The 21572-nt window shown below is 41.9% G+C and overlaps 2 protein-coding genes across 2 annotated transcripts in view; one reads left to right on the forward strand and one right to left on the reverse strand.

Annotated features, from left to right (window-relative positions):
• The window catches only part of ZKSCAN5 (zinc finger with KRAB and SCAN domains 5), an 18575-nt gene extending 9138 nt beyond the window's left edge, over positions 1-9437 (reverse strand). The window contains 4 exon segments of the mRNA XM_006903767.1: positions 1554-1689; positions 1989-2080; positions 5374-5512; positions 9024-9437. Of these exon segments, the coding sequence (XP_006903829.1) occupies positions 1554-1689; positions 1989-2080; positions 5374-5512; positions 9024-9437 (781 nt within the window).
• A 4135-nt stretch (positions 9438-13572) lies between these two features.
• Positions 13573-21057, forward strand: ZNF394 (zinc finger protein 394). Its single transcript, XM_006896592.1, has 3 exons — positions 13573-13968; positions 16270-16396; positions 19985-21057. The coding sequence occupies exons 1-3, from the start codon at positions 13573-13575 to the stop codon at positions 21055-21057; spliced, it is 1596 nt and encodes a 531-aa protein (XP_006896654.1).
• The last annotated feature ends 515 nt before the right edge of the window (positions 21058-21572 follow it).

A 21572-nucleotide genomic window follows, 5' to 3' on the forward strand; every position in this document is an offset into this window, starting at 1 on the left:
GCAGCGGTGGTAAGGAAGATGTAACCACTGGTCATGTTCTTAATATAGAAAAGTACACTGACATTCTAAAGATCTTGTAATGGGATGGAAAGTATGCATTTGAAACTGAAGAATGGCAGAATAAATAACTGCACCAAAAAAACCCCACAAAAACAACTGTACCAAGAAGTTCCAACTATGAAACGTACAACTGAAAATGCAAAAGTAATACTGTTGTTGTTAAGTGCCGTCAAGTCACAGGTGACTCATAGCCACCCTATGAAGGAGAGTCCTCGACGCTTGGGTGCCTTTCATCCTCTATCCAGGTTCACAGGGTTTCCAGAGGCAAGCTATTATGGAAGTGGATGCCACTCCTCCTTCCAAGAAAGTAATACTAGTAGACTCAAATTAAATGATAACTATCTGCAATTCATTTAAACACAAGACAAGAAATTAGATGACAATGCTTATATCACTACATTAAGTACTGTCTTGAGATAAAAGACCTCTTACTAAGTGAGCAAAGAGCAGGTACAAATAAAGAAAAGGAAAAACAAAGAAATATCAATAGCTAAGAAAATATTTAAAGACTAAGAGTCAGTATGACATCTTTTAAATAAAAGACAATGAGTGAACGAATCCACTCGGATATGGAAGCTGGCATAATGCTTTTCAAAACATATTTGCTTTTGTATGTGTTCTTTCCTCTAAAGTCTTTAAGTGTGCACACAGTCCCCCACTACCACAAATTATGTTTCCCACATGTGGGGAAATCACAGGCGTCACCACAGCTGGAATGCAATGATGAGCTTCACCCTGAGAAAAATACCTTTTTGATCATGGTATTTCCTCTGCCAGGTAAGTATCAAGGTGCTTTTAAAAGAATTCAACAGAAGGTATAAGTGGTAAGCTTCAAAATGTTTCCTAGAGTGTTGAGAACTTTTCAGTTGTTCTAAGAAGCAAAATCAAAGATTTTCCAGAATTACAAAATAAAAATGGATTTAAAACTTTGGTTGCCCCACAAAATTCAAGGATCAATATGACATGTGAAATGTAGACGTTAAAACGAACAGCACAATGGTAATTTGTGATCTTATCATGGTGATGAAAGTGATTATTTTTCTAGAACACATTCAGTTGAGACCATTGAGAATTCTAATAACTATTATAACAAATATTCCGTAAAGTCACGATGTTTTCATAAATCAGAATTACTTGATAAAAATGGTCTAATTTATCAGGACTACAATAAAAAAAATGGGTTAAAAATAAAATGACAAAAAAGATGTTAGTTTTAAGGTCTTTTACTTTTAAGTAGTAAAAAGACAGCATTTGCTAAAGTGCAAATACTATATCCCTCAGGTACTACCACCTTCAATCACAATCATCCTGTTTATGAGGGAAATAGGCAGGATGAAGAATATGAAAAGCAAAAGTTGACTGACTCACAGGGGAAAAAAATAATCAGTCATAGCAATGAAAAGATACATGCTTTTAAGTGATATGCTGGAAACATTCTTTATAGGGGAACAAAAATTAGATGTCCTAACTCATGCAAATGAAAGAATTCTTACCAATGGAAGTAATGCTCTCACAATTCTCCTTCTTGTCATTCCTATAAAGGTTCTTCTGGGACTGGTCCACATGTTCCCATTCCTCCAAGATCAAGGAAACAGTCATATCAGCCACATCTTGAATTGTCACCAACTTCTGAAACACGAGATGATCGCTAAATGTTCATTCCCTAAGCTTCCATTTGCAGAAAGAGGAAAAACTGGGAGCATCAAGGGGTGGGACAAATCCAAATAAAAATAGAGGAAGGATTATTCTAAAAGAAGACAGAGAAATAACAAGTAGGTAGGAAAAAACGGAAATATGTGCAAACTCCTGCTGGGCCTGCTCTCCAGGTAAGGAAAGTGATAAGTTCTGATAAAGATTTAGGAGTAAGGTAGGTTATCATCAGAAAACAGATATGGATCCCAATGAAGGCAAAGGAAACGCCAGCTCACCTGGGACCCAGCTGAGAGAAGTGAGGGTGTCAGCTCCTTGTCTCTAAGGCTGTCCTTCAAGGAAAGGGAAGGAGCCTGGAGAATAGGAAGAGCTGAAGGAGGAGAAAAAGATGTTTTAAGTAGGAGTGTCTTTGCCAAGTTCATATTGTCCTCGTGCTCCTCATTTGCCACAGTGGTCTCTTAATACATCAAAGACTAATTCTTTTTTTTCTCTTGTTGTGTGCCATCGAATCGGATCCGACCAGCACAGGAGGCAACTGTTCATCCTTCTCCAGCAGAGCATCTGGTGGATTTGAACTGCGCACTTTTGGATTGTAGGGCAGTTTCTTGCCGCTAGGCCACCAGAGCTCCTTCCAAAGACGAGTTCTTCTGCTTGCCTCTGAAGACCTGCTATAATCTGGCCCCTTAAAAAAAAATACAAACCAAAACTCAAAACCAGCCATACTTCCTCCTTTGGTTGGGCTAAAACTTAGAATATGCAATTCCTCTTGCTCTGCCAAGATAAAACTTTTTCTTCTCAAAGAACAAGCAAGCCCCATCCTCCCTACAGGCCAATTCCTTTGGCTTGAATATGCAAGAAAATCTTCAGGGATCATGTTACAATGCAGTCTACTTAAGTAGGTTTGGGCTGGGGCCTGATAGCTTGCTTTTCTAACAAGCTTTCACCTGATGCCAACCCTGTCATATGTTGATTGCTGTTATTGTTGGCTGCTTTTGGGTAGGACTCTAAGATCTCATGCACAGCAGTCAATTGTAAACCATAGGATTTAAACTGGCTGATTTTTCAGAAGTGGACATACTTTAATTCCTAGTTGAAAAGTTCTGCTAAAACCTTTAACATACAGCTGACTTAAGTCATGGCTTCACTTGAAGCAGACAGGCTGGGAATCAAATTAGGTCTCCTGCCTGGTGGATGAGAATTCTACCAGCAAACCACTGCTGCCCCTCTACACTTTGTTGTTGCTGTTGTCAGAATCCATCGAGTCGACTAAAGCTCAGAGCTATCCTATGAGCAGAAAGATCTGAACCTTGCCCTATCCTGTGCCATCCTCAAGATCTCCGAGATGCTCAAGCCCAGTAACAATGCCTTAGTCCACATTCCCTCCCTTCATGGAATTACAAAGGTTAGTTTATAGCCAGTCAAAAAATATTTACTATTCTACTCTGTGTGATACAGGAATAGGCAGTTCTGTCCTGCAGTATCTTCCTATTGCAAGAGGAGGCCGTCGTGTCCACTCTATTTACTTACAGCACAGTGCAAAGAGTATAATAATTGAAGATCATCAAGTTTCAACAGGAACATCTACACAGCAGAGAGGACTAGGACAGAACAAGGTGTCAGGGAAGTCTGAGTCTGGAGGCGGTGACTCTAGGAAACAGAGATGGGAGGGAAGGAAGACAAGGATCATCTCCAGACAGAAAGAACAGAAAGTCCCTGGAGGTTTAGAAGCTAATGACCATCAGACCCTGTGATGTCACCTCTGCTTGTCTTGTTTCTAAGAGATGGTTTATTCAGATATCACTGTCCAGGTATACCTTAACTTTGAAAGATTCCTATGAAGCAAAACACAGTATGAGGATTGGGGAACAATAACAACTTGCAATATGCATATGACACAACTCTGCTGGCTAAAAGTGAAGATGACTTGAAGCACTTGCTGATGAAAAGCAAAGTCTACAGCCTTCAGTGTGGTCTACACCTCAACAGAGAAATGCAAATATCATTACAACTGGACCAAAAAGCAAGAACATGATAAAATGGAGAAAAGACTGAAGTTGTCCAAGATTTTACTCGGACCCACAATTAAATTCATGGAAGCTGCATTCAAGAACTGTCGGGCAAATTTGTTGCAAAAAGCATCTTTGAAATGTTAATAGGTGAAGATGTTGCTTGAGGATTAAGACGTGTCTTATCTAAGCCACGGTGGGTTTGATCACTTCATACAAATGTGAAAAATAATGAATAAGGAAGACAGAAGAAGTAATGCCTTTGTGTTAAGATGTTGGTGAGGAATAAGGAATATACCACAGAGTGTCAGAAATACGAACAAATCTGTCTTGGAGGAAGCACAGTGAAAGTCCGCTACTTAGAGAGGAGGATGGATGATCCTGAGACGTCATTTCACATACTTTGGACATGTTATGAGGAGGGACCAGCGCCTGAAGACACAGGGTTGGTAGAGAGTGAGTGAAGACCTTCGTAGAGATGAACTGATCACAGTGGCTGCAGTAATGGGCTCACAAAGCAATGATTGTGAAAACAGTACAAAACCAGAAAGTGATTTGTTCAGTTGTAGAGAGGATGGATGACCATGAGTCCCATTCAACACTATGCTCCCTGATGCACTGAGGAGTAAAGGAGTTTATACAGGAAAAGGGCCGGAACCGCTCTTGACACATAGGAAATGCTTGTAACTAGCTGTCATGCTGCTGTTATTATTATTATTACAGGGAAGGAAATATAGGAAAGTCTAGGATGGAGTGCACAAGAGACAGGCATGGCCACAAATGGCGTCTCCAGGAAGTCTGAGCCCAAAGGGGAAACAGGTCCAGAATCTTGCACTTGGAAATGCAAATGCTCCAAACACCAAAAATTTCACATCCCTGGCCCCCCAAGTTTGGCACTGACATAATATGACAGCAAACAGATATGAAGCTATTTAAAGTCTTAATCCATTTACTGTAAATATTTTCACTAGAGAAAAATTAATGTTTGCGAAATATAACCCTAATCACTGAGCAAACTTGAGCAAATCTTACCATAGGTGAACAACTGAATGCTAAGATCAGCAAACCGTACTGTATCTGAAGAACTCTAAGTGCTAAAATATATTTGACACCAAAGATTTCTGAGTAGGGATTTTGAACTTGTGGACATACATCGCAATCCGTATGCTACTCATCTTTCTTCTTTGATGTATCTAATACAGATTAATAAATGTTTAAGAGAAAGAAGACAAAAAGTAAATGCTCTAAAGGTCACTGTGCAGCACTGCACAAGGAAGATTTAAAGGCAAGAAACTGACCAGCCAGATGTGAATACAAGTAGGAATTAAGAGAAGGCTTTTAACCTGTTTAACATAAGTGTTAAGACAAAACATGTGAGGCAGAGTTAAGAGAATGCTGCAAAATAAGTGTTATATTTCCTCAAGATTTTTCTAGGTCTTTCAACAAAGTTGCCACACGCTTTCTAGTTGTTCTATTAACTGATCTCTTTCCTAACACCAGTGATTTGACACCCTTCTCAATCTCCACACTCTGCCGACTGCAGACAGGCTGTGCAGCCTGCAGTCTCTCTTTCACTCGATCTCAGCCAAAAGGTCGAGAAGCGATTGCAGTCTCTCTTTCACAGATGCCTCTGACCACATAGCAGGGAGACACTCACCATTTTCCTGCGGAGGATGAACTTGCTGGGGCTCCTCTTTAGGCTGGCTGTCCGTGGGCAGGCGCTGCTCACTGAGGGCTTCCTGCACCGTTCCAGCGGGCACTGTCTTCTGGGGCAGCACTTCAGGACATGCAACAATCTACTAAGCACAACCGCAAGAAATCACCCCAGGTTAAAGGGAAGGCTTCGAAGGAATCCAGCTGCCTCTGTGTTATTCTTATGGCATCCTTTTGCCAAATACAAAGAGTCTGGTACTGATTATACAGTGGTTTAATGGACCTGCTTTAAATCTTGCTGGAAAACACTTCCATTCAATACACCAGCATACAAATAAAATACAAAATTACAAACTGTATCATATGTTGGAAAGATTACTGAACAACATGTGAACTTACCTACTACACAGTAGAACTTTCACTGAGTCAAGTTTAACACATAGCAAGTTTCCACCGTTGTAAATCTTTATGGGAGGAGAGACTGTCTTTCTCCCATAGAGTCATTGACAGATTTGAACTGATGACTTTTAGGTTAGCACCCCAGTAACTTGTCCAGTGGGCCATCAGGGCTCCTCCACTGTAAATTAGAACCGATTGCCATGGAGTCTGTTCTGACTCCCAGACCCTCCATGAGGAGCAGCTGGTGGAATCAACTGCCGACCTTTTCACTTAGCAGCACAACACACTGTACACCAGAACGCCTTCACCACAGATTCAACCGCACTCAACCTCATTACTGTCAAGACCACTTCACAGCTGACCCTCCAGAGGCTGTAAATCGCAAAGGAGACTCTCCCGTCTTTCTCCTTTGGTGCAGCTGATGAACTTGAACTACCTGTGTCTGAGTGGTTGCATTAGGTGGTTAAAACAAAAATAAAAACACAATAAACTCCCTACCATCAGTTAATTCTGACTCACAGCAACCCAGTAAGACAGAGTAAAACTGCCTCATAAGGTTTCCACGTCTTTACGGAAGCAAACTGTCACATCTTTCTTTAGCAGAGAAGCTGGTAAGCTCAAACCTCCTGACACCTTACCCACAGGCAGAGAGGATAACGCAAGTGAAGATCCACAAGCAAAAAGTGTGAGGCAGTCAAAGAATCGTCAGGAGGGCGGTTTGGCTAAAGTCTGGTGGGATGGGCAGAGAGGAAGGAAGCAAGTTTGGAAGGGTAGTTATGGGACTCACAAAGTTACACCTACGGCCAAGGAGCTGACCAGGCTCAAGTCACATCAACACCTAAATTAGGTAATGTTCAGACAGTTAAGAGTTCTCGGTCTCTCTCTTCTTGGCTTTTGCTAAACTCTACAGTAGACATAAGTACGTTGCCAATCTGCTTATTCTAGAAAGTACAATTTTGGCCACAGTAGGCATGCTGGCAGGTAATCCGATCCTACATTGAAACAGAATTGTCAAATCACACGGGAAACAGATTGCAAGGCTTTATGTCCATCACACTGGTGGTTCCAACGCAGCAGAAGCTCCACGGGAGACACTCAGGCAGAGTCTTTCCCTTTTCACAACCTTGGAACCCCAATGATGGGTCGTTATGATCCTGGACCAACTTCATGGTAGTAGACTGGGTGGTTTTAAGTTGTTTCATAGGGACATATAGCAAAAGACTTGAGCAAATACAAAGGCTTACAATGAAAACAGACAAGAAGGTGCAACAACATAAAAATATCCATTTTCCTTAAGCTAACATATAAAAAGTCTGTTGGCATAGGGAGCTCTGGTAGCTTAGTGGTAAGGAGTGGCGCTGCCAATGCAAAGGAATGCAGTTCAAGTCCACCAGTTGCTCACAGGAGAAAGGTGGGCAATCTCCTCTCACACAACTTACTACTGCCTGGGAAAATCAATCCACCATGGAATGTCAGCTGTGGAAGGGTCAGTCCCTACTTGACAGCACACAACAACTGCAACAACCGGTTGGCACAGTAGCTAAAGCTGTAGGCTTCTAATCAAAAAGTTAGTGGTTTAAATCCATCCTCATTTTATCGGAGAAAGATGAGGCAGTCTACTTCCGTAACAACTGACTGTCTTAGAAATCCTACAGAGTGCAGTGCTACTCTGTCCATTAGGAGCAACTGACTCCATGGTGGTGTATTTGGTTTAGTGGGTTAAATGAATATGTGATTTCACACAATCTCAACCACAAGAGCAGTTTTGGGGGTCGAGGAAATGAAGTAGTCCTAAAATGTATAAAGAAAATACTGAAAACAAATTTTGGAAAAGAATCATCTAAATATCAAAATATTTTACAAAGCTCAAATAATTTTTAAAAAATTACACAGACAGTAAGATAAACAAAATAGAACAGGAAGTTCAGAAATAGATTTAAATACATGTAGAAATTTGGCAGGTGACAATCAGAGAGGCATAAAAGAATTGTTACTATAAAAGCTGCTGAAAAAAAAGCTGCTTGGGCAACTGCAGATAGCTGGGAAAAACTGCCATTATTCCAAACAGCATAATAAGTATCACATGAATCAGTCATGTAAACATGTAAAAGGAAAAAAAAAAAGGGAAAGGAATGATGAGGAAAAAATTTCAAACACCGTAATGGAGAAGCCCTGCCTTTCTAAGTATGGTACAAAACTCAGAACTCATAAAAAATTATTGAAGTTGATCACACGTTTAAATAAAATATACAAACATTTAAAAAACACAAAACAATAATCTCTAAAAGTAAAAACAAGTAAAAAAAACTAGAAAAACTAACAGTTGTAACTCATATGGCACAGTGCTTATCTTTCCTAATGAGTAAGGAAATGAAGCACATTATCCACAAAAGAGTAAACACGCAGCTCTTAAAATGTAACAAAATTCACGCATAAGAGAAATGGAAATTCAAGTTGGACAAAAATGGATGCTTTCATCTTGGCAATAATAAATAAAGCTCTATTAACATATATTAGCAAGCTGGGTAAAAAAAAACCAAACCACCCAAAATCCACTCATATAGGACTTGCGGGAATATAAATGGGCATATCCTTTTTGGAGGAAAAGTTCTGTTGACAGTATCAAAGTTATGAACAATTAACGGCTTCTGAGCCAATGTAACATCTAAGAATTCATTCTAAAGCTAATCGTATATGTAAAAGTCAGTTGCTATAACACAGGTTTCTTATACTGAAAATTTAGAAGCCATCTAAAGAAGGTGTTCAGTAAGTGTTAAATAATTATACTGTCGTGTTGTGTCACATACATACATATATATATAAAATATCATATTTCCCTGTAAGGAAATATATGAAACAAGTATCTGGGTAATAGTGGCTGCCAGGGCAAAAACTCAGAAGCTAGAGCATTAGGAGGTGGGAAAGAAACTAACTTTTAATCATAACCTTATTTATGTACTTTCTGAAGTTTGTATCATGCCATTTTAAAAACTGAATGGGGGAAAATAAAGATATTGTAAAAAAAAAAACCAAAAAACTGAATGGGGTTATTTTGAATGCAAAGGAATAAAACTGTCGGCTGTGTCCTCCAGGTTAACACACTGGATAATTGCTTCTCTTTGCTGGAACTGCACCGTGTGGAACGGCACCTAATCCCAGGGAAACAAAGGGTTAGGAATGAAAGACTAGAAAGTTCAAGATTTCATCTTTGCTCCACCTATCACTGTTCACACAGCTCCTCTTCAACTCACTCACCTGTTGGCTGCGTTCCTCAAGTTGTCTCTGTATATTTTCTACCACAGCCACCGCCTCTTCCCCACTTTTAGGGTGATGCTCCCGCACCCAGGTCTGGAACTCTTCGGGCAGGATGGTCAAGAACTGCTCCAGCACCAGCAGCTCCAGGATCTGTTCCTTGGTGTGCAGCTCCGGCCTCAGCCACTCACAGCAGAGCACCCGGAGTTGGCTGAGCGCCTCCCGGGGTCCTGCCGCTTCATGGTACTGGAAATGCTTGAAGCGCTGGTAAAAAGTCTCAAATGCTGGTGGACTGCACACCTGCGTCCAGGTGCAGTCGTCTTCTTCCACCTTCACTATCAGGAGGTCTTGAGGCTCCTGCGAAGTCTGAGCTGGAGGGTCTAAGTCTGTAACTTCCCGGGATTCTGTCATTATCATGCCAACACGGAAAGATCAGGTCTGTTTCGGGCTGTGTAAGATCTTCCGAAGAGCACCTTCAGCGGTGAAGTATATTGTGAATCAGCACCTGGTAGACTGAAAAATCACGATTAGTAAGGCCAGTTGACAAAGTGATCATCTATATTCACCAGACCATAAAGCAGAATGACCCATGACCCACCGAATGACCACAAATAGATTTTTCCCAACATTTTAAAGGAGAGATATACAAGTCTGACTTTGACCCAACCCAACCAGGATTTTATGAGCTGAAGAGCGTTTACATTCCGGATAAATAATAGAACCAGACTAACTAGTTCAGACGCAGCTGTTCCTTCTCTCCACCCTCTGTCAGAGTTATGTCAGGACAAGGAACAGAAACATCATGATGCTCAACACTGACCCTACCCTTCAAGCCGCAGGAGACTGACCGTCCAGCAGACAGTCTTCACTGGTCCCCAAAAGCAGCTGGGCTATCAGTACCCATGTGGACCTGGATTCCCTGGAAACCGCGTCCGGACAACAAGGCCCAGTCCTGAGGAGCTTTCCGGGATTATCAGGCTCCTCGTAGCAGAATCCGAGAAGACACAGTTCTTAGAAACAAAAAAACTGAAGCTGCCGACACCCAACAGTCCCTCGCCGGAAGTAAGCAACTTCAGTCGTTCCCAGGCCACCTGGGTTGGGCCAGAAATCCCACCTCTGAGAACACTTCCGAGTCCTCTCTAGGAATCCCGGAGGCCTTGGTCTCGCAGGGTGCAGGAGGCTCTACCGCAAAGCAGGGCGTGCTCCAATCAGCGGGGAAGCGGGGTGCGAGACATGCCACCTCCTGCTCCGGTGCAGCTCCCCGGTGCCCCAAAACCACAGGTTCTACGTCAGTAGAGCGGAAAAGAAAATTGTAAATGAAAACCAAAGCCATTTCCACAGCTCAGTTCCTTCCCTTTCTCGAGCATGTAGGCATGGGGCGGGGCCTTAGGTGTTAGGAATGTGTTGCTGGGGCAACAGTTGTTAGTGTCTGATTGGCCGTTAGATTTGCACCTGTCCAGCACCTCCCGCCCACCCGAATGCTCGTTGCCCCTAAGTAGGGCCGTACCTCAGTGCAAGCTGGCAACCGTTACCTCTCTTTCAGACCATTTTCGTTTTAAATTTAAACTTCCCATCCCCATGCTGTTTCACCACTCTCACCTCCTGACCTCCTATCTTACCACTTAACTATTGTTAGTCCTCAGACTCGCGAGACACCCCCCCCAGGACTACATCTCCCAGAATCCTCCGCGCAGGTCAAGCTTGCTAGCCAATCCTGCTGCCTATCTCATGTAGCTTTGATACTGCGGGCCTATCAGAATGAGGCAAGGAAAGGAGGCGTGGCCTCGTTGCTTCTGTTTGAAAGATCCTAGGGATGTGGAGCATTCTGGATGCTGAGTCTGGCAGAGGTACACGTTCAGACAAGACACTCACTTTTTACACAGTCCCTTTACTAATGAAGAAGCTCTGGTGGCCTTGCGGTAAGGAGCTGCACTGCCGACTTAAAAACATATATTTCGATTTCACCAGCTGCTTCGCGAAAAATGGGCTGTCTCTCCCATGGGATTTACTGCCTCTGAAAATCTGCTGGAGGGTTAGCAATGAGTTTGTTTCCAGTAGACAGTGATACACAACAACAACCCTTAGTCAAGGGAAGGAACTCTGGTGGTGCAGTGATTAATGATAACTAAAAGGTTCGAACTTACCAGAAGGAGAAATATTAGCAGTCAGCTTTATAAATATGTATAGCTTTGGAAAACCCTAGGGGACAGTTGCACTTTGCCCTACAGAGTTGATTTGAGTTTTAATAGACTTGATGGTACCTGATTTGGTTTTAATTTTAGCCAAGAGGATTCCATTCCTTAACCATCTTCTGTCTTCATACGGTCCTTTACATGCACAAAACCATTAGAGAGGCAGAACAAGAATTCCTACTCTTATATGTCACGAAAAGAAATTATATGTAAGAGAAACATATGTGAGAAATCCCAGCATCTGCAATAGATGGATGATTATTATAAGGTATGATGTTCTTTCAGAATGCCTCAAATCAGGCATTCTAGGTAGTTTCCCATCTAGACCAAATCCCTGGTGAATGTTTACCCTGGAGGTGACTCTGACCCTTAACGACTACACACCTGTGTTTATAAGTAATTATACATCTTTGTGATGTTGTGGCATGTTTGAGTCCATTGTTTTGGCTACCGTTTCCTTCCTTTACACTGAACCTACACTTGAACAATCACTATGTCCTTTTCTATCTATTGATTATTCCAGATGACAGTCAAAAGTCAGCAAGTCAAAGTCTTGACATGTAAAGCACATTCTTCTTTTATTTCTTCTGAAATGAATTTTTTCATTCTTCTGGGCTTTTTTGTTTGGTTTTTAAAAAATTATGAATTGGCATATTACAATGTAAGCCTTCCTCTGTAGTAATAGGCAAAGGTCTCTTCACTCACTGCCAGATTATGACAGCAATCTTATACAGAAAATAGACTTCCACAAAGTTCCTGCCTTCAAAGGATGATTTTTATTTAGATCACTTTGAGACGTGAAATCTAAACATGTGGAAGTTACATATTGTTCCAAATTTCTAAAATTACAAACTTGTATCTTAAAAATGGAGGGTTTACTTTGGTTATGTAGAAGCAGACTTTCCAATAAATTCAATCCTGAAAAAAAAAATCTACCTCTGCCTGTTAGTGCCTACTTAAACCAAGCAACACGGATAAGATTATTATGACCTTTTAATTCCTAAAACCTGAAGTATGAGTTGCCTAATTGGGCTTTTGTACAGTTCTTAGCAAAAATGTAACTAAACTCATCGCTCCTGAGTTAGTAGCTGATCCTCCAGGAGTTTTTCCAAAGGCTGTAAATTAACACCCAGGTAACCAGTGAGCTACTATCCTACCATCCAATTTCTCACAAGTACCATAAGGGCAGGGAGCATGTCCTACTTAACAGCGATGGATGCTCAGTCAATATATTGGGTAGTTAATTACTGAAGACAGAAGCACAGTGGCATTTACCAACAACACATAAATTCCACATACAGCTCCTCTGGGAGTAAAAGCAGAGTAGACAGATATGTTCCTTGGATGAATGAACAAACCATATAGCTGAAAATTTATTATAAAGAACGAAAACTGTACCAGTACAAAGCCGTAAGCATCGGGATTGGAAAACATTCACCCCATCTACAGTCACATCTATAGTGGCTTGATATTGGGAAGATAAAGCTGTTTTGAACCTCAACCTAAACATCTTACTTAGAAGAAGGACGGGCAATCTCTTCCCGTGTGATTAACTGCCTCTGAAAACCCCACTGGAGGGTCAGCTTGGAGTTGGTTCCGACTCCAGAGTACATAACAACAGTTGGGTTCAACAGTGATAGCTTCTGTAAAAAACCAAAAAACAACCCAAATTAAAACCCCTCAAACTCATTGGCACGAGTCCGAACTGAAGCATAGCTGACCTGTCATTGGGTTTTCGAGGCTGTAAATCACATGGGAATGCATAGCCCCTCCTTCTCCCGCAGAGCTCCAGATGGATTTGAACCGCCAGAGTGCAAGGCCTTTGGACCAGCCATGCAACTTACTACAGTTTATTAAAAATAATAACAACTTCCTCCCCCTTCCCCTTTCCAACCGTAAAATTAGCCAGTTACTTTTCGGAGGTACAGGACCCTGCTCGGGACACGCCGCCCCCAGGGCAAGCAAGCATGACAAACCACCGAAACACATCTCACTCCTCCAGGACGCCTAGAGAGGCCCCTTAAATGCCCGGAGGCGGGCAGCATCGGGAATTGGTGACGCACTTCCGGCCTGGGCTAAATGGTCCACTCCCGGGTTACGGGGCTAAGCTGTTCGCAAGCAGAATAATAGCGGAAAGGAGCCCAGTTAGAGGGGTTAGGGAGGGTGGAGGCCTATGTTTGGATTGGACACTCTTTTGGTTTTTTTCTAAAAAGGGCCGACGAATTACTTAGCTTTTAGCAGGATTTGCTCCCCCTGTCCCCCCACCTAAAGGCAGAACTCCTGGAAAGTCAGCACATGCCAAAGGAAGATGAGTTCTGTCTGAACGGCCCCGAGGAACAGGGAGAAAGCAGATTTAGGAGATGGCTGCGAGGTCTAGGCTCGCCCCCTCACCCCCTGAGGACGGACTTTTGGTAGTGAAAGTGGAGGATGACCCTCCCAGAGGTGGGGAACCCTATCCACCCGAGGACCATCAGGATCCAGAAACTTTGCGACAGCAGTTTCGGCAGTTTCGTTACCAGGAGGTGGCGGGACCCGTGGAGGCGCTGAGCCGCCTCGGGGAACTTTGTCGCCGGTGGCTGCGGCCTGAGATGCGCACCAAGGAGCAGATCCTGGAGCTGCTGGTGCTGGAGCAGTTCCTGACCATCCTGCCCGAGGACACCCAGGCCTGGGTGCGGGAGCGAGCCCCGGAAACTTGGGAGGAGGCCGCGGCCGTGGTGCAGGCTTTTCAGAGAGCGCTGGATGAGAACGTCCCACAGGTGAGAAGGGTGGTGAGAATGCGGAGAATAGAGGTGTGCTGGCTGCTGTGAGTTCCAAATGAGCTTTTATTGACGTTTCCTTTGAACTTTATTTGTAGGATGTGCCTAAAGATGCCTTTTGCCTGGGAAACTGACAAGTAAATCATGATCTGTGAGGTATAGACCGTTCAGGACAAAGGCCACACTGGATGACAGTTTACCTACTGAAGAATAAATAACCTGTTGTCTTACCTAGACTTTTGGGAAAGAAGACCATCAGGATATTTTTACTGTAGAAGTAGATTCCTGTCCTTAAGGTTAATGCTTGAACAAATAATTCCTCTAAATGAAGATCCCTATTCTTTTTTTTTTTAAGTTTGGCGGCCCCCTCCTTCTACTTACTATTTGACAGTGGAGGGAATCTTTAAAGCTCGTTGTCATCGAGTTGGATTGATTAAGTGTTGGGTTTTTTGCTTTTTTGCTCTGCGTAGATTCTTTTTTAAAAGAAAAATTTTATTCTGATTTATTTACAAAGTTTGAATGCATTGTTTCTCAAAAAAGATCATTCCCATTTCCTTCACCCCACCCACCCATCGAATTGTGCAACTCTAATTGTGCAACCCTGTCCCCTACCCATCCACACCCCGTTATGTCCACCCTTTCTTCCCCCCTCTTGGACCCTCGTACTCGTTCTACAATAATGGTTTTACATAGTATTTGTCCTTGTGGGACTGAGTTAGTTCACTCAGCATAATGCTCTCCAGTCCCTCCCAAGTTAGGTAATAATTTACGAAATCATTGCTCCTGCTTGTTGCTTACTATTCTATTGTATGAATGTACCACAACTTCTCAATCCACTTGTGGTTGATCTTCTGTTAAGTATTTTTGTTGTGTACCGTGGAGTCAGAACCGACCTATAGAAAACCCTCAGGAGGGTTTTCAGAGACAGTTAATTGCATGGGAGGAGATTGCCCATCTTTCTCCCATGGAGTAGCTGGTGGCCTCGAACCACATGCCTTCGGGATTGCAGCACAGCAGTAAACTAGAGCTGCCAATCAAAAAATCCGGCTGCTTACAAACTTCACCACCAGTATCCCTTAAAGGTGCCATAGAGGACATGTCACTCCCAGCTGAGAATCTGTGATCGAAGGCACAGAATTTTGAAGATTTTGATCCTTCGTCTTTTATTACCTAAAATCCCAGCTGAACTGTACTACTAGATCAGCTATCTCCGTCCATGTCCAAGTAAGAGGTTTCCTAGCTAAGTTTTTTATGTGGAATGCCTACGCTTAATTTGTAACTGTGTGTGTCCTTTCCAAGAACATCCTCCAGAACTGTGAAACAATAAATTTATAGCCTCTAGGACTGATAAATTGTTATAAGCCCCTCCCCCAACTTTGTAGTAATTTCGTTAATAGCAGCGCTAGGACACCAGGACAGACCCATTCCTACTCATTGATCAAGGGCATCAGTGTGTGACCCATCACTGGAACCCAGATAACCATCTGCCTTAACAGTTTCGGTTGGAACCTTGCTTTTCTAAGAATTGGGGATTTAACTTTCTTGAAAGAGTTCACAAAAGTCTACATTCCGATAAGCCGTCTCAATAGATCACATCATCGCAAGATGATGCGATCTGGGGAGGAGAAAGGAAATGTTTACATGTTTGTATGAGATGCATTTACCACCTTTAAATATTTGTACCTGGTTCAATCAATAGGTGACTATTTCAGAGAACTAGTATCAGAACTCTGGGTTTCCTGGGTATATGTGTGTGTGTGTGTTTATATATTAACTCAAATACTCTGTTCCTACCCCAAATTGGTGTCCTCGGAAAGGCTTTTTAGTATGGCAAAAGGAGCTCTGGTGGAGTTGGCACTGCCAACCTAAAGGCAGGAGGTTCAAATCCACTAGCTGTTCCGGAGGGAGTTGTAAGCTATGGATCAGTTCTGACTGGATGTCACATAATAGTAGCAGCAACAATGGAGCTGTAGTGGTGTAGTCAATAGCTTGTTGCACTACTAACCAGAAAGTGGCTCCCTCCAACAAACTGGATCCACCAGCATCTCTGTGGAAGGAAGATAGGAAGTCTTCTCCCATTTAGATATGCAGCTTCAGACACCCAGTGGAGGCTCACTGTGAGTCAGAACCAACTTGACAGCAGTGAGTATAATGAAGATCTGCCTGTTTTTGATCACTTCAGAACTCCTGGTTAATACAAAACCTGGTAAAGACTGAACAGCCAAGATTGCTACTTGCTCTTATTTAACTTGTAGCATCAGGCCTCATTCTAAGACTAATGGTAGTGCTGTGTTGTTTCAGGAGCTAGTAACAATTGAAGATGTGGCTGTGTCTTTAACCTTGGAGGACTGGGAGCGTGTGGACCCAGCTCAGAGAGACTTCCCCAGGGAGAGTGTGCAGAAAGATTGTGGGCACACAATCTTGCCGAGTAAGTACTGTTACTTGCTTGTTTATAACGGCACATTTGTGAAGGGCTTGCTCCAAAGTCTAATCCCAGAGTTACTCTGACATTCACAGACACAGGCCAAGGGCCTAAGAGTCTCTCTTGTGATCTGAATAAGATCTTCTTAGTGAAGGTCAGTGTCCCCTAAGTAATGATACCCCCCCCGCCCGCCTTGTTGTATGCCTGGTAACCACTGGATAGTTCATGTAAAGAGAATCAGAATATTTAACTATTTATGACTGGCTGACTTCACTCAGCTTGATGTTTTCAAGGCTCATCATATAGCCTATAGAGGACTTTAGATCTCGTTATGGTAAAGTAGTAGTCCATTGCATGCTCTTCTGCTTATAGACATTTAGGTTGTTTCTGTCTTTGGACTGTGGTGAACAGTGCAGCCGTAAATACTGATGTATACATATGTGTTCCTGCTTGGAGGTGAAGGTGCTGAATTATATGCTAATTTTCTTATGAAAATTTTTTTTCTTTTTGAGGGACTGTTTCCCCAGTGGCTGTGTTAAGTGCCATTGAGTCACTTATGACTCCTAGTGACCCTGGGCCACAAATACAGATCTCTTCTAGCTAGTTGCTCTGTTATTCATAGGGTTACTATGAGTTGCAGTCGACTAGATGGCACATAACAGCAACAACTAGTTGGTTAACCCAGATAGCAGTCTTCCAAATTTCTTGGCATAGATGAATCAACACTTCTAGCACTGTATCCATTTATTGAAATATTCCAATTAGTATTCATCAAGTCTAGTAGCTGTGTTCTTATGCCTTCAGCTTGGACTTCTTCCTTCAATACTACTGAGTCTTTATCATATCCTACTTCCTGAAAAAGGAGATCTGGTGGCCTAGTGGTAAGAAGCTGTGCTGCCAACATCGAGGCAAGTGATTCAAATCCACAAGGTGCTCCACATGAGAAAGATAGGCAGTCCCCTCCTGTATGGTTTATAGCCTCAGAAAACCCACTGAAGCGTCAGCTGTGAGGATAAACAATGACTAGTTCATTTTTGTACAGTGACTTTGTATTTCTTCCATCTTTTTCTGTGGTCAACTTAAAAGTGTCATAGGTGTGTTAGAGTCTTGTTTACTACTTTCAGTTGTCTAAAATCACTCTTCTTCCACCACAGAGCTGCTGCTAAACCCTTCCAGTGACTTTTTTCCATTTCAGTTACTGTATTTTCAGCTTTTTCTATTTCAAAGTCCCGGTGTTGCTCTGGTTAATGCATTGAACTGTTAACTGAAACATCAGCACTTCAAACGCACCAGTCCCTCCATGGGCTAAAGGCATGGCTGTTAGCATCTTTATAGTCTTAGAACACTGTGGGCCAAGTCTGCTCTGCCGTGAAGGGTTGGTGTGAGTGAAAATCAACTCGGAGGCAGTGGGGTTTGGTTGTGTTTTCATGTTTCTGTTTGATTCCTATTATAATTTCTATCTGTTAATAGTCCCTTTTTTGGCTCATGCACCATTATCTTAATTTCTTTTAGTTCTTCTTGGGTTTTTTTAGCACCTTGTGCATGTTTAATACTGTAGTTTTTAAAAGTCTTTGTCTAGTGAAGCCCAGCTTTGTCTACTAAGGATGGTTTCAGTCACATTATTTTGTTCTTTTGAATGGAGCATCCTTCCTAGTTTCCTTGAATGTTGTGATTTTGTTGTTAAAATTGGGCTACTTTAATATTATAACATGAGAGCTCTAGGTACCATATTCTTTTACTTTTTAATATGTTAAAGTTGTAATAGGCTATTTGTTTAGTGACTTCTCCTATTTGTTTGCAAAGCTTGCATTCCTACATGAATATGAACACCAAAAAATCTGTTTCTTATCTTGTGTTCAGGTAGCATTTGAACAGGCATTTCCCTGAATACTCAGGGGGAAGCAAAACAAATACATCTTCTGGTCTTTATAAATTGACTCAGTTCTGAGCCTGTCCTTCCACATTAGTCCGGCCTCAGTATCAGCCCAAGCTGAGAACATAAATAAGATCTCTTCCGATAATTTCTGAGCATGCCTTTTACCTTGAACATACGTGTGGCTTTTTCAATTTCCCTGAAGTCTTATAAAAGAGATGCTCTCTTGACTTCCTCTTGTTCGTTCCCACTAAGTTGGTGACAGCAGAACTGAACACAGTCTGGTTCTGTGCCGTCCTCAGTCATTACTGGGCTTGAGCCTACAGCTGTTGGTACTGTGTCAGTCCATCTCGTTAAGAGCCTTCCTCTTTTTTATGACCTTACCAAGCATCATATATTGATAAGATACTCAAAGCATGAGACAGTCTTAGCGTTGTTGCTTCTGAGCATTCTGGCTGCACTTCTTTCAAGACAGGTTGTATAAGTGCCACCAGTCAACTATGACTCATAATGAGCCCATGAACAAGCAGCCTGAACCTTGCCTTCTCTGCTATACTTGAACCTCTTATTACAGTCACTTTCAGTTCATGTCGTTGAAGTTCTTCCGCTTTTTCACTGACCCTCCACCTTTTCTGAGGTCTGGGCACCCCTAACAAGCAGCCTGAAATGTGAGAGGAAGTTTTACCCTCCTTGGCTCTAAGGAGCATCCTGGCTACATTTTCTCCACGACCTATTTGTTCTTTTGGCAGTTCATGGGATATTTAGTACTCTTTTCCAACACTACAACTCAAAGGCATCAATTTCTTCTCTTGTTCTGTTGTTTTTATTTATGCTTCACTCCATAGCATTTTCCATATTCTTCAGTAACGTAATTATTCAAAGGCATCATTCTTCACTTTTCCTTAGTCAAATTGTCCAACTTTCACATGCATATGAGGCAGTTGGAAATACCATGTGCCTTAATCACACTCATTAACTCTAAGCAGTTTGAATACTTTTTGGGCATTTGCCTACTGCTCCCCAGCCCTTTGTGAGCCCTGAGAGATACTAAGCTGTCACTAATGTCAAAGAAGTTCTTCAGATAGTTCTCAGACAGGTTAGAACATACACACACTCGTGTGTACAAATTTGCAAATGAAATCTGCTTTGTTTCCACTTTACCTGCATTCTGTGGGAATATGGACTGCTACAACTTTAAAATGGCCGTGCCAAGCCAGGGAGATGAGGTGCTAGCAAGTAGAAAACCAATTATCTTCATTTAGGTATCACTTTTTTTTCCATTCAGGATTAATTTAGTTCTTGTGACCCTTTGATACTTTATCAGAATTCTGACACAATTGGTTCTGTCAATGTTTGCTTCTCCCTCCTTTCTTTTTTGGTGTTTTTACAAGTCGTGGATAAGCTAGACAATCATACTGCAAAACCTATGCTTTAGCTTTTTAAAAATCCCCTTCTGAATGTACCCCTCATACTATAATGACTTTTAAAACAGTAATATGGGACAAGGGAGAAGAAGTTGGTTTGTAGGTATAGACATAAGATGAAATAAAGAGAATTTGCTTTGGTAGATGTTAGCAATTATGGCAAATTAGTTAAGTGTGTTTGCTTCTGGTATAGATGAATGAAAAATAGTACTAGACATGTTTTGTTTTCTGCTATACTTGCTGATTGCACTTTTGAAAATATGTGAAATGTCTACAATTTTTATTTTACTATTTCAGGTTTGGAAAGCAGAACTGAGAACAAAGAGTTGATTCCAAAGAAAGAGATTTTGGAAGAATCAGAGCCAGAGGGACAGGAAATGTCTCCGGAAAAGTCTCCCATGTTTTTCGAGTGTAGTGATATGCACAAGGATCAGGAAGAAGAACAATCCAGAAACCCCTCTGTATTGAAAGTAGAGAATTTTCCTGAAGAACAAGGATTCACTGGCTTCTCAGTTCTCAAGAAGAATGATTCCACTGAAGAGGAAGATTCTAAAAATAGTGACTTTGAGGATAGTGCCAAAGGGTCAGACTTTGTTTATCACCAGCATGTTCAGGTAGCAGACAGGCCCATGAACAGTGATGAACATGGGGATAATGGGGATCAGAGCTTAGATATGGCACAGTGTCAAGTGCTGATACCTCACGACTACAGTGACAGTGAGGAAGATTCCCACAGCTCTGGGCTTTTGGGAACCCAGAGCCAACCCGATCAAGAAAGACCTTATAAGTGTGGTGATTGTGAGAAGAGCTTCAAACAGCATTCTGACCTCTTTAAACACCAGCGAATACACACTGGTGAGAAACCTTACGAATGCCAAGAATGTGGGAAAAGCTTCAGTCAGAGTGCTGCTCTGGTTAAACACGAGAGGACTCATACAGGGGAAAAGCCCTATACGTGTCCCAAATGTGGAGAAAGCTTCAGACAAAGCTCACACCTAAGTCGGCATCAGAGGATTCACATAGTTGAGAAATACTGTACATGTAAAGAATGTGGAGAAACCTGCCATATCTCCAACCTTGTAAGACATCAGCGAACACATAAAGGTGAGAGACCCTTTAAATGTGAAGTATGTGAGAAGAGCTTCAAGCAGCGCTCCGACCTCTGTAAACATCAGAGGATCCACACAGGAGAGAAACCTTATGGATGTTCCGTCTGTGGGAAAAGCTTCAGCCAGAGCACGACCCTCGTCAAACACCAGAGAACTCACACTGGAGAGAAACCTTATAAATGCCCTGAATGTAAGAAAAGCTTCAGACAGAGTTCACACCTTATCCGCCATCATAGAATTCATAAAGCCCCACCAGTTTGACATGGTTCTATGTGTTATTTTGTTTACTCACTGTTGTCTAAAAGCTATACCCTTTAGTGTTTTAGAGTAGTTCATTCAGTTATGAATTTTATTTTCTTGGATATTTCACACAAAACGGATGTAGTCTGACTTAAGTCACTTGATACATACTTTGATAACTATTGCGGTGAAGGAGAAACGAGGTAGTAAGTTGATATTTATGTTGGTAAAGAGCCCCCTCCATGAGATGAGGTAGTTCAGTGTAAGAGATACCTGATTATAAGAGAATTCTGTCTTTATCATCCACCCTTCTTTTGAACCAATCTTACCCACTCCGTTTCTTTTCCTAAGATTTTTTTTCTTCAGCCAGTTAGAAATATCTTTTTGACCAAGATAGTAAAAAGGATTTTAACTACTTGTTAATCCCTACAGCACTTTAGAGAGTTCAGTGTATACAAAAACACTCTTCATTTTCTATTTCTTAAAGAATTAATTTTGTAGAGTTCAGTTTTATAACATTTTCTTCCCTTTTAAAA

The sequence above is a fragment of the Elephantulus edwardii genome, unplaced genomic scaffold (assembly GCF_000299155.1).
Source record: "Elephantulus edwardii isolate Elephantulus edwardi_28Jun2011 unplaced genomic scaffold, EleEdw1.0 scaffold00186, whole genome shotgun sequence".
NCBI classification, from domain to species: Eukaryota; Metazoa; Chordata; class Mammalia; order Macroscelidea; family Macroscelididae; genus Elephantulus; species Elephantulus edwardii.

Bases quoted from the DNA above. Each gene is read 5' to 3' on its own strand.
- ZNF394 (XM_006896592.1), top strand. From the start codon at position 13,573: ATGGCTGCGAGGTCTAGGCTCGCCCCCTCACCCCCTGAGGACGGACTT. The intron at 13,969-16,269 runs GTGAGAAGGGTG...GTGTTGTTTCAG, and splicing joins TGGATGAGAACGTCCCACAG to GAGCTAGTAACAATTGAAGA. The intron at 16,397-19,984 runs GTAAGTACTGTT...TTACTATTTCAG, and splicing joins TGGGCACACAATCTTGCCGA to GTTTGGAAAGCAGAACTGAG.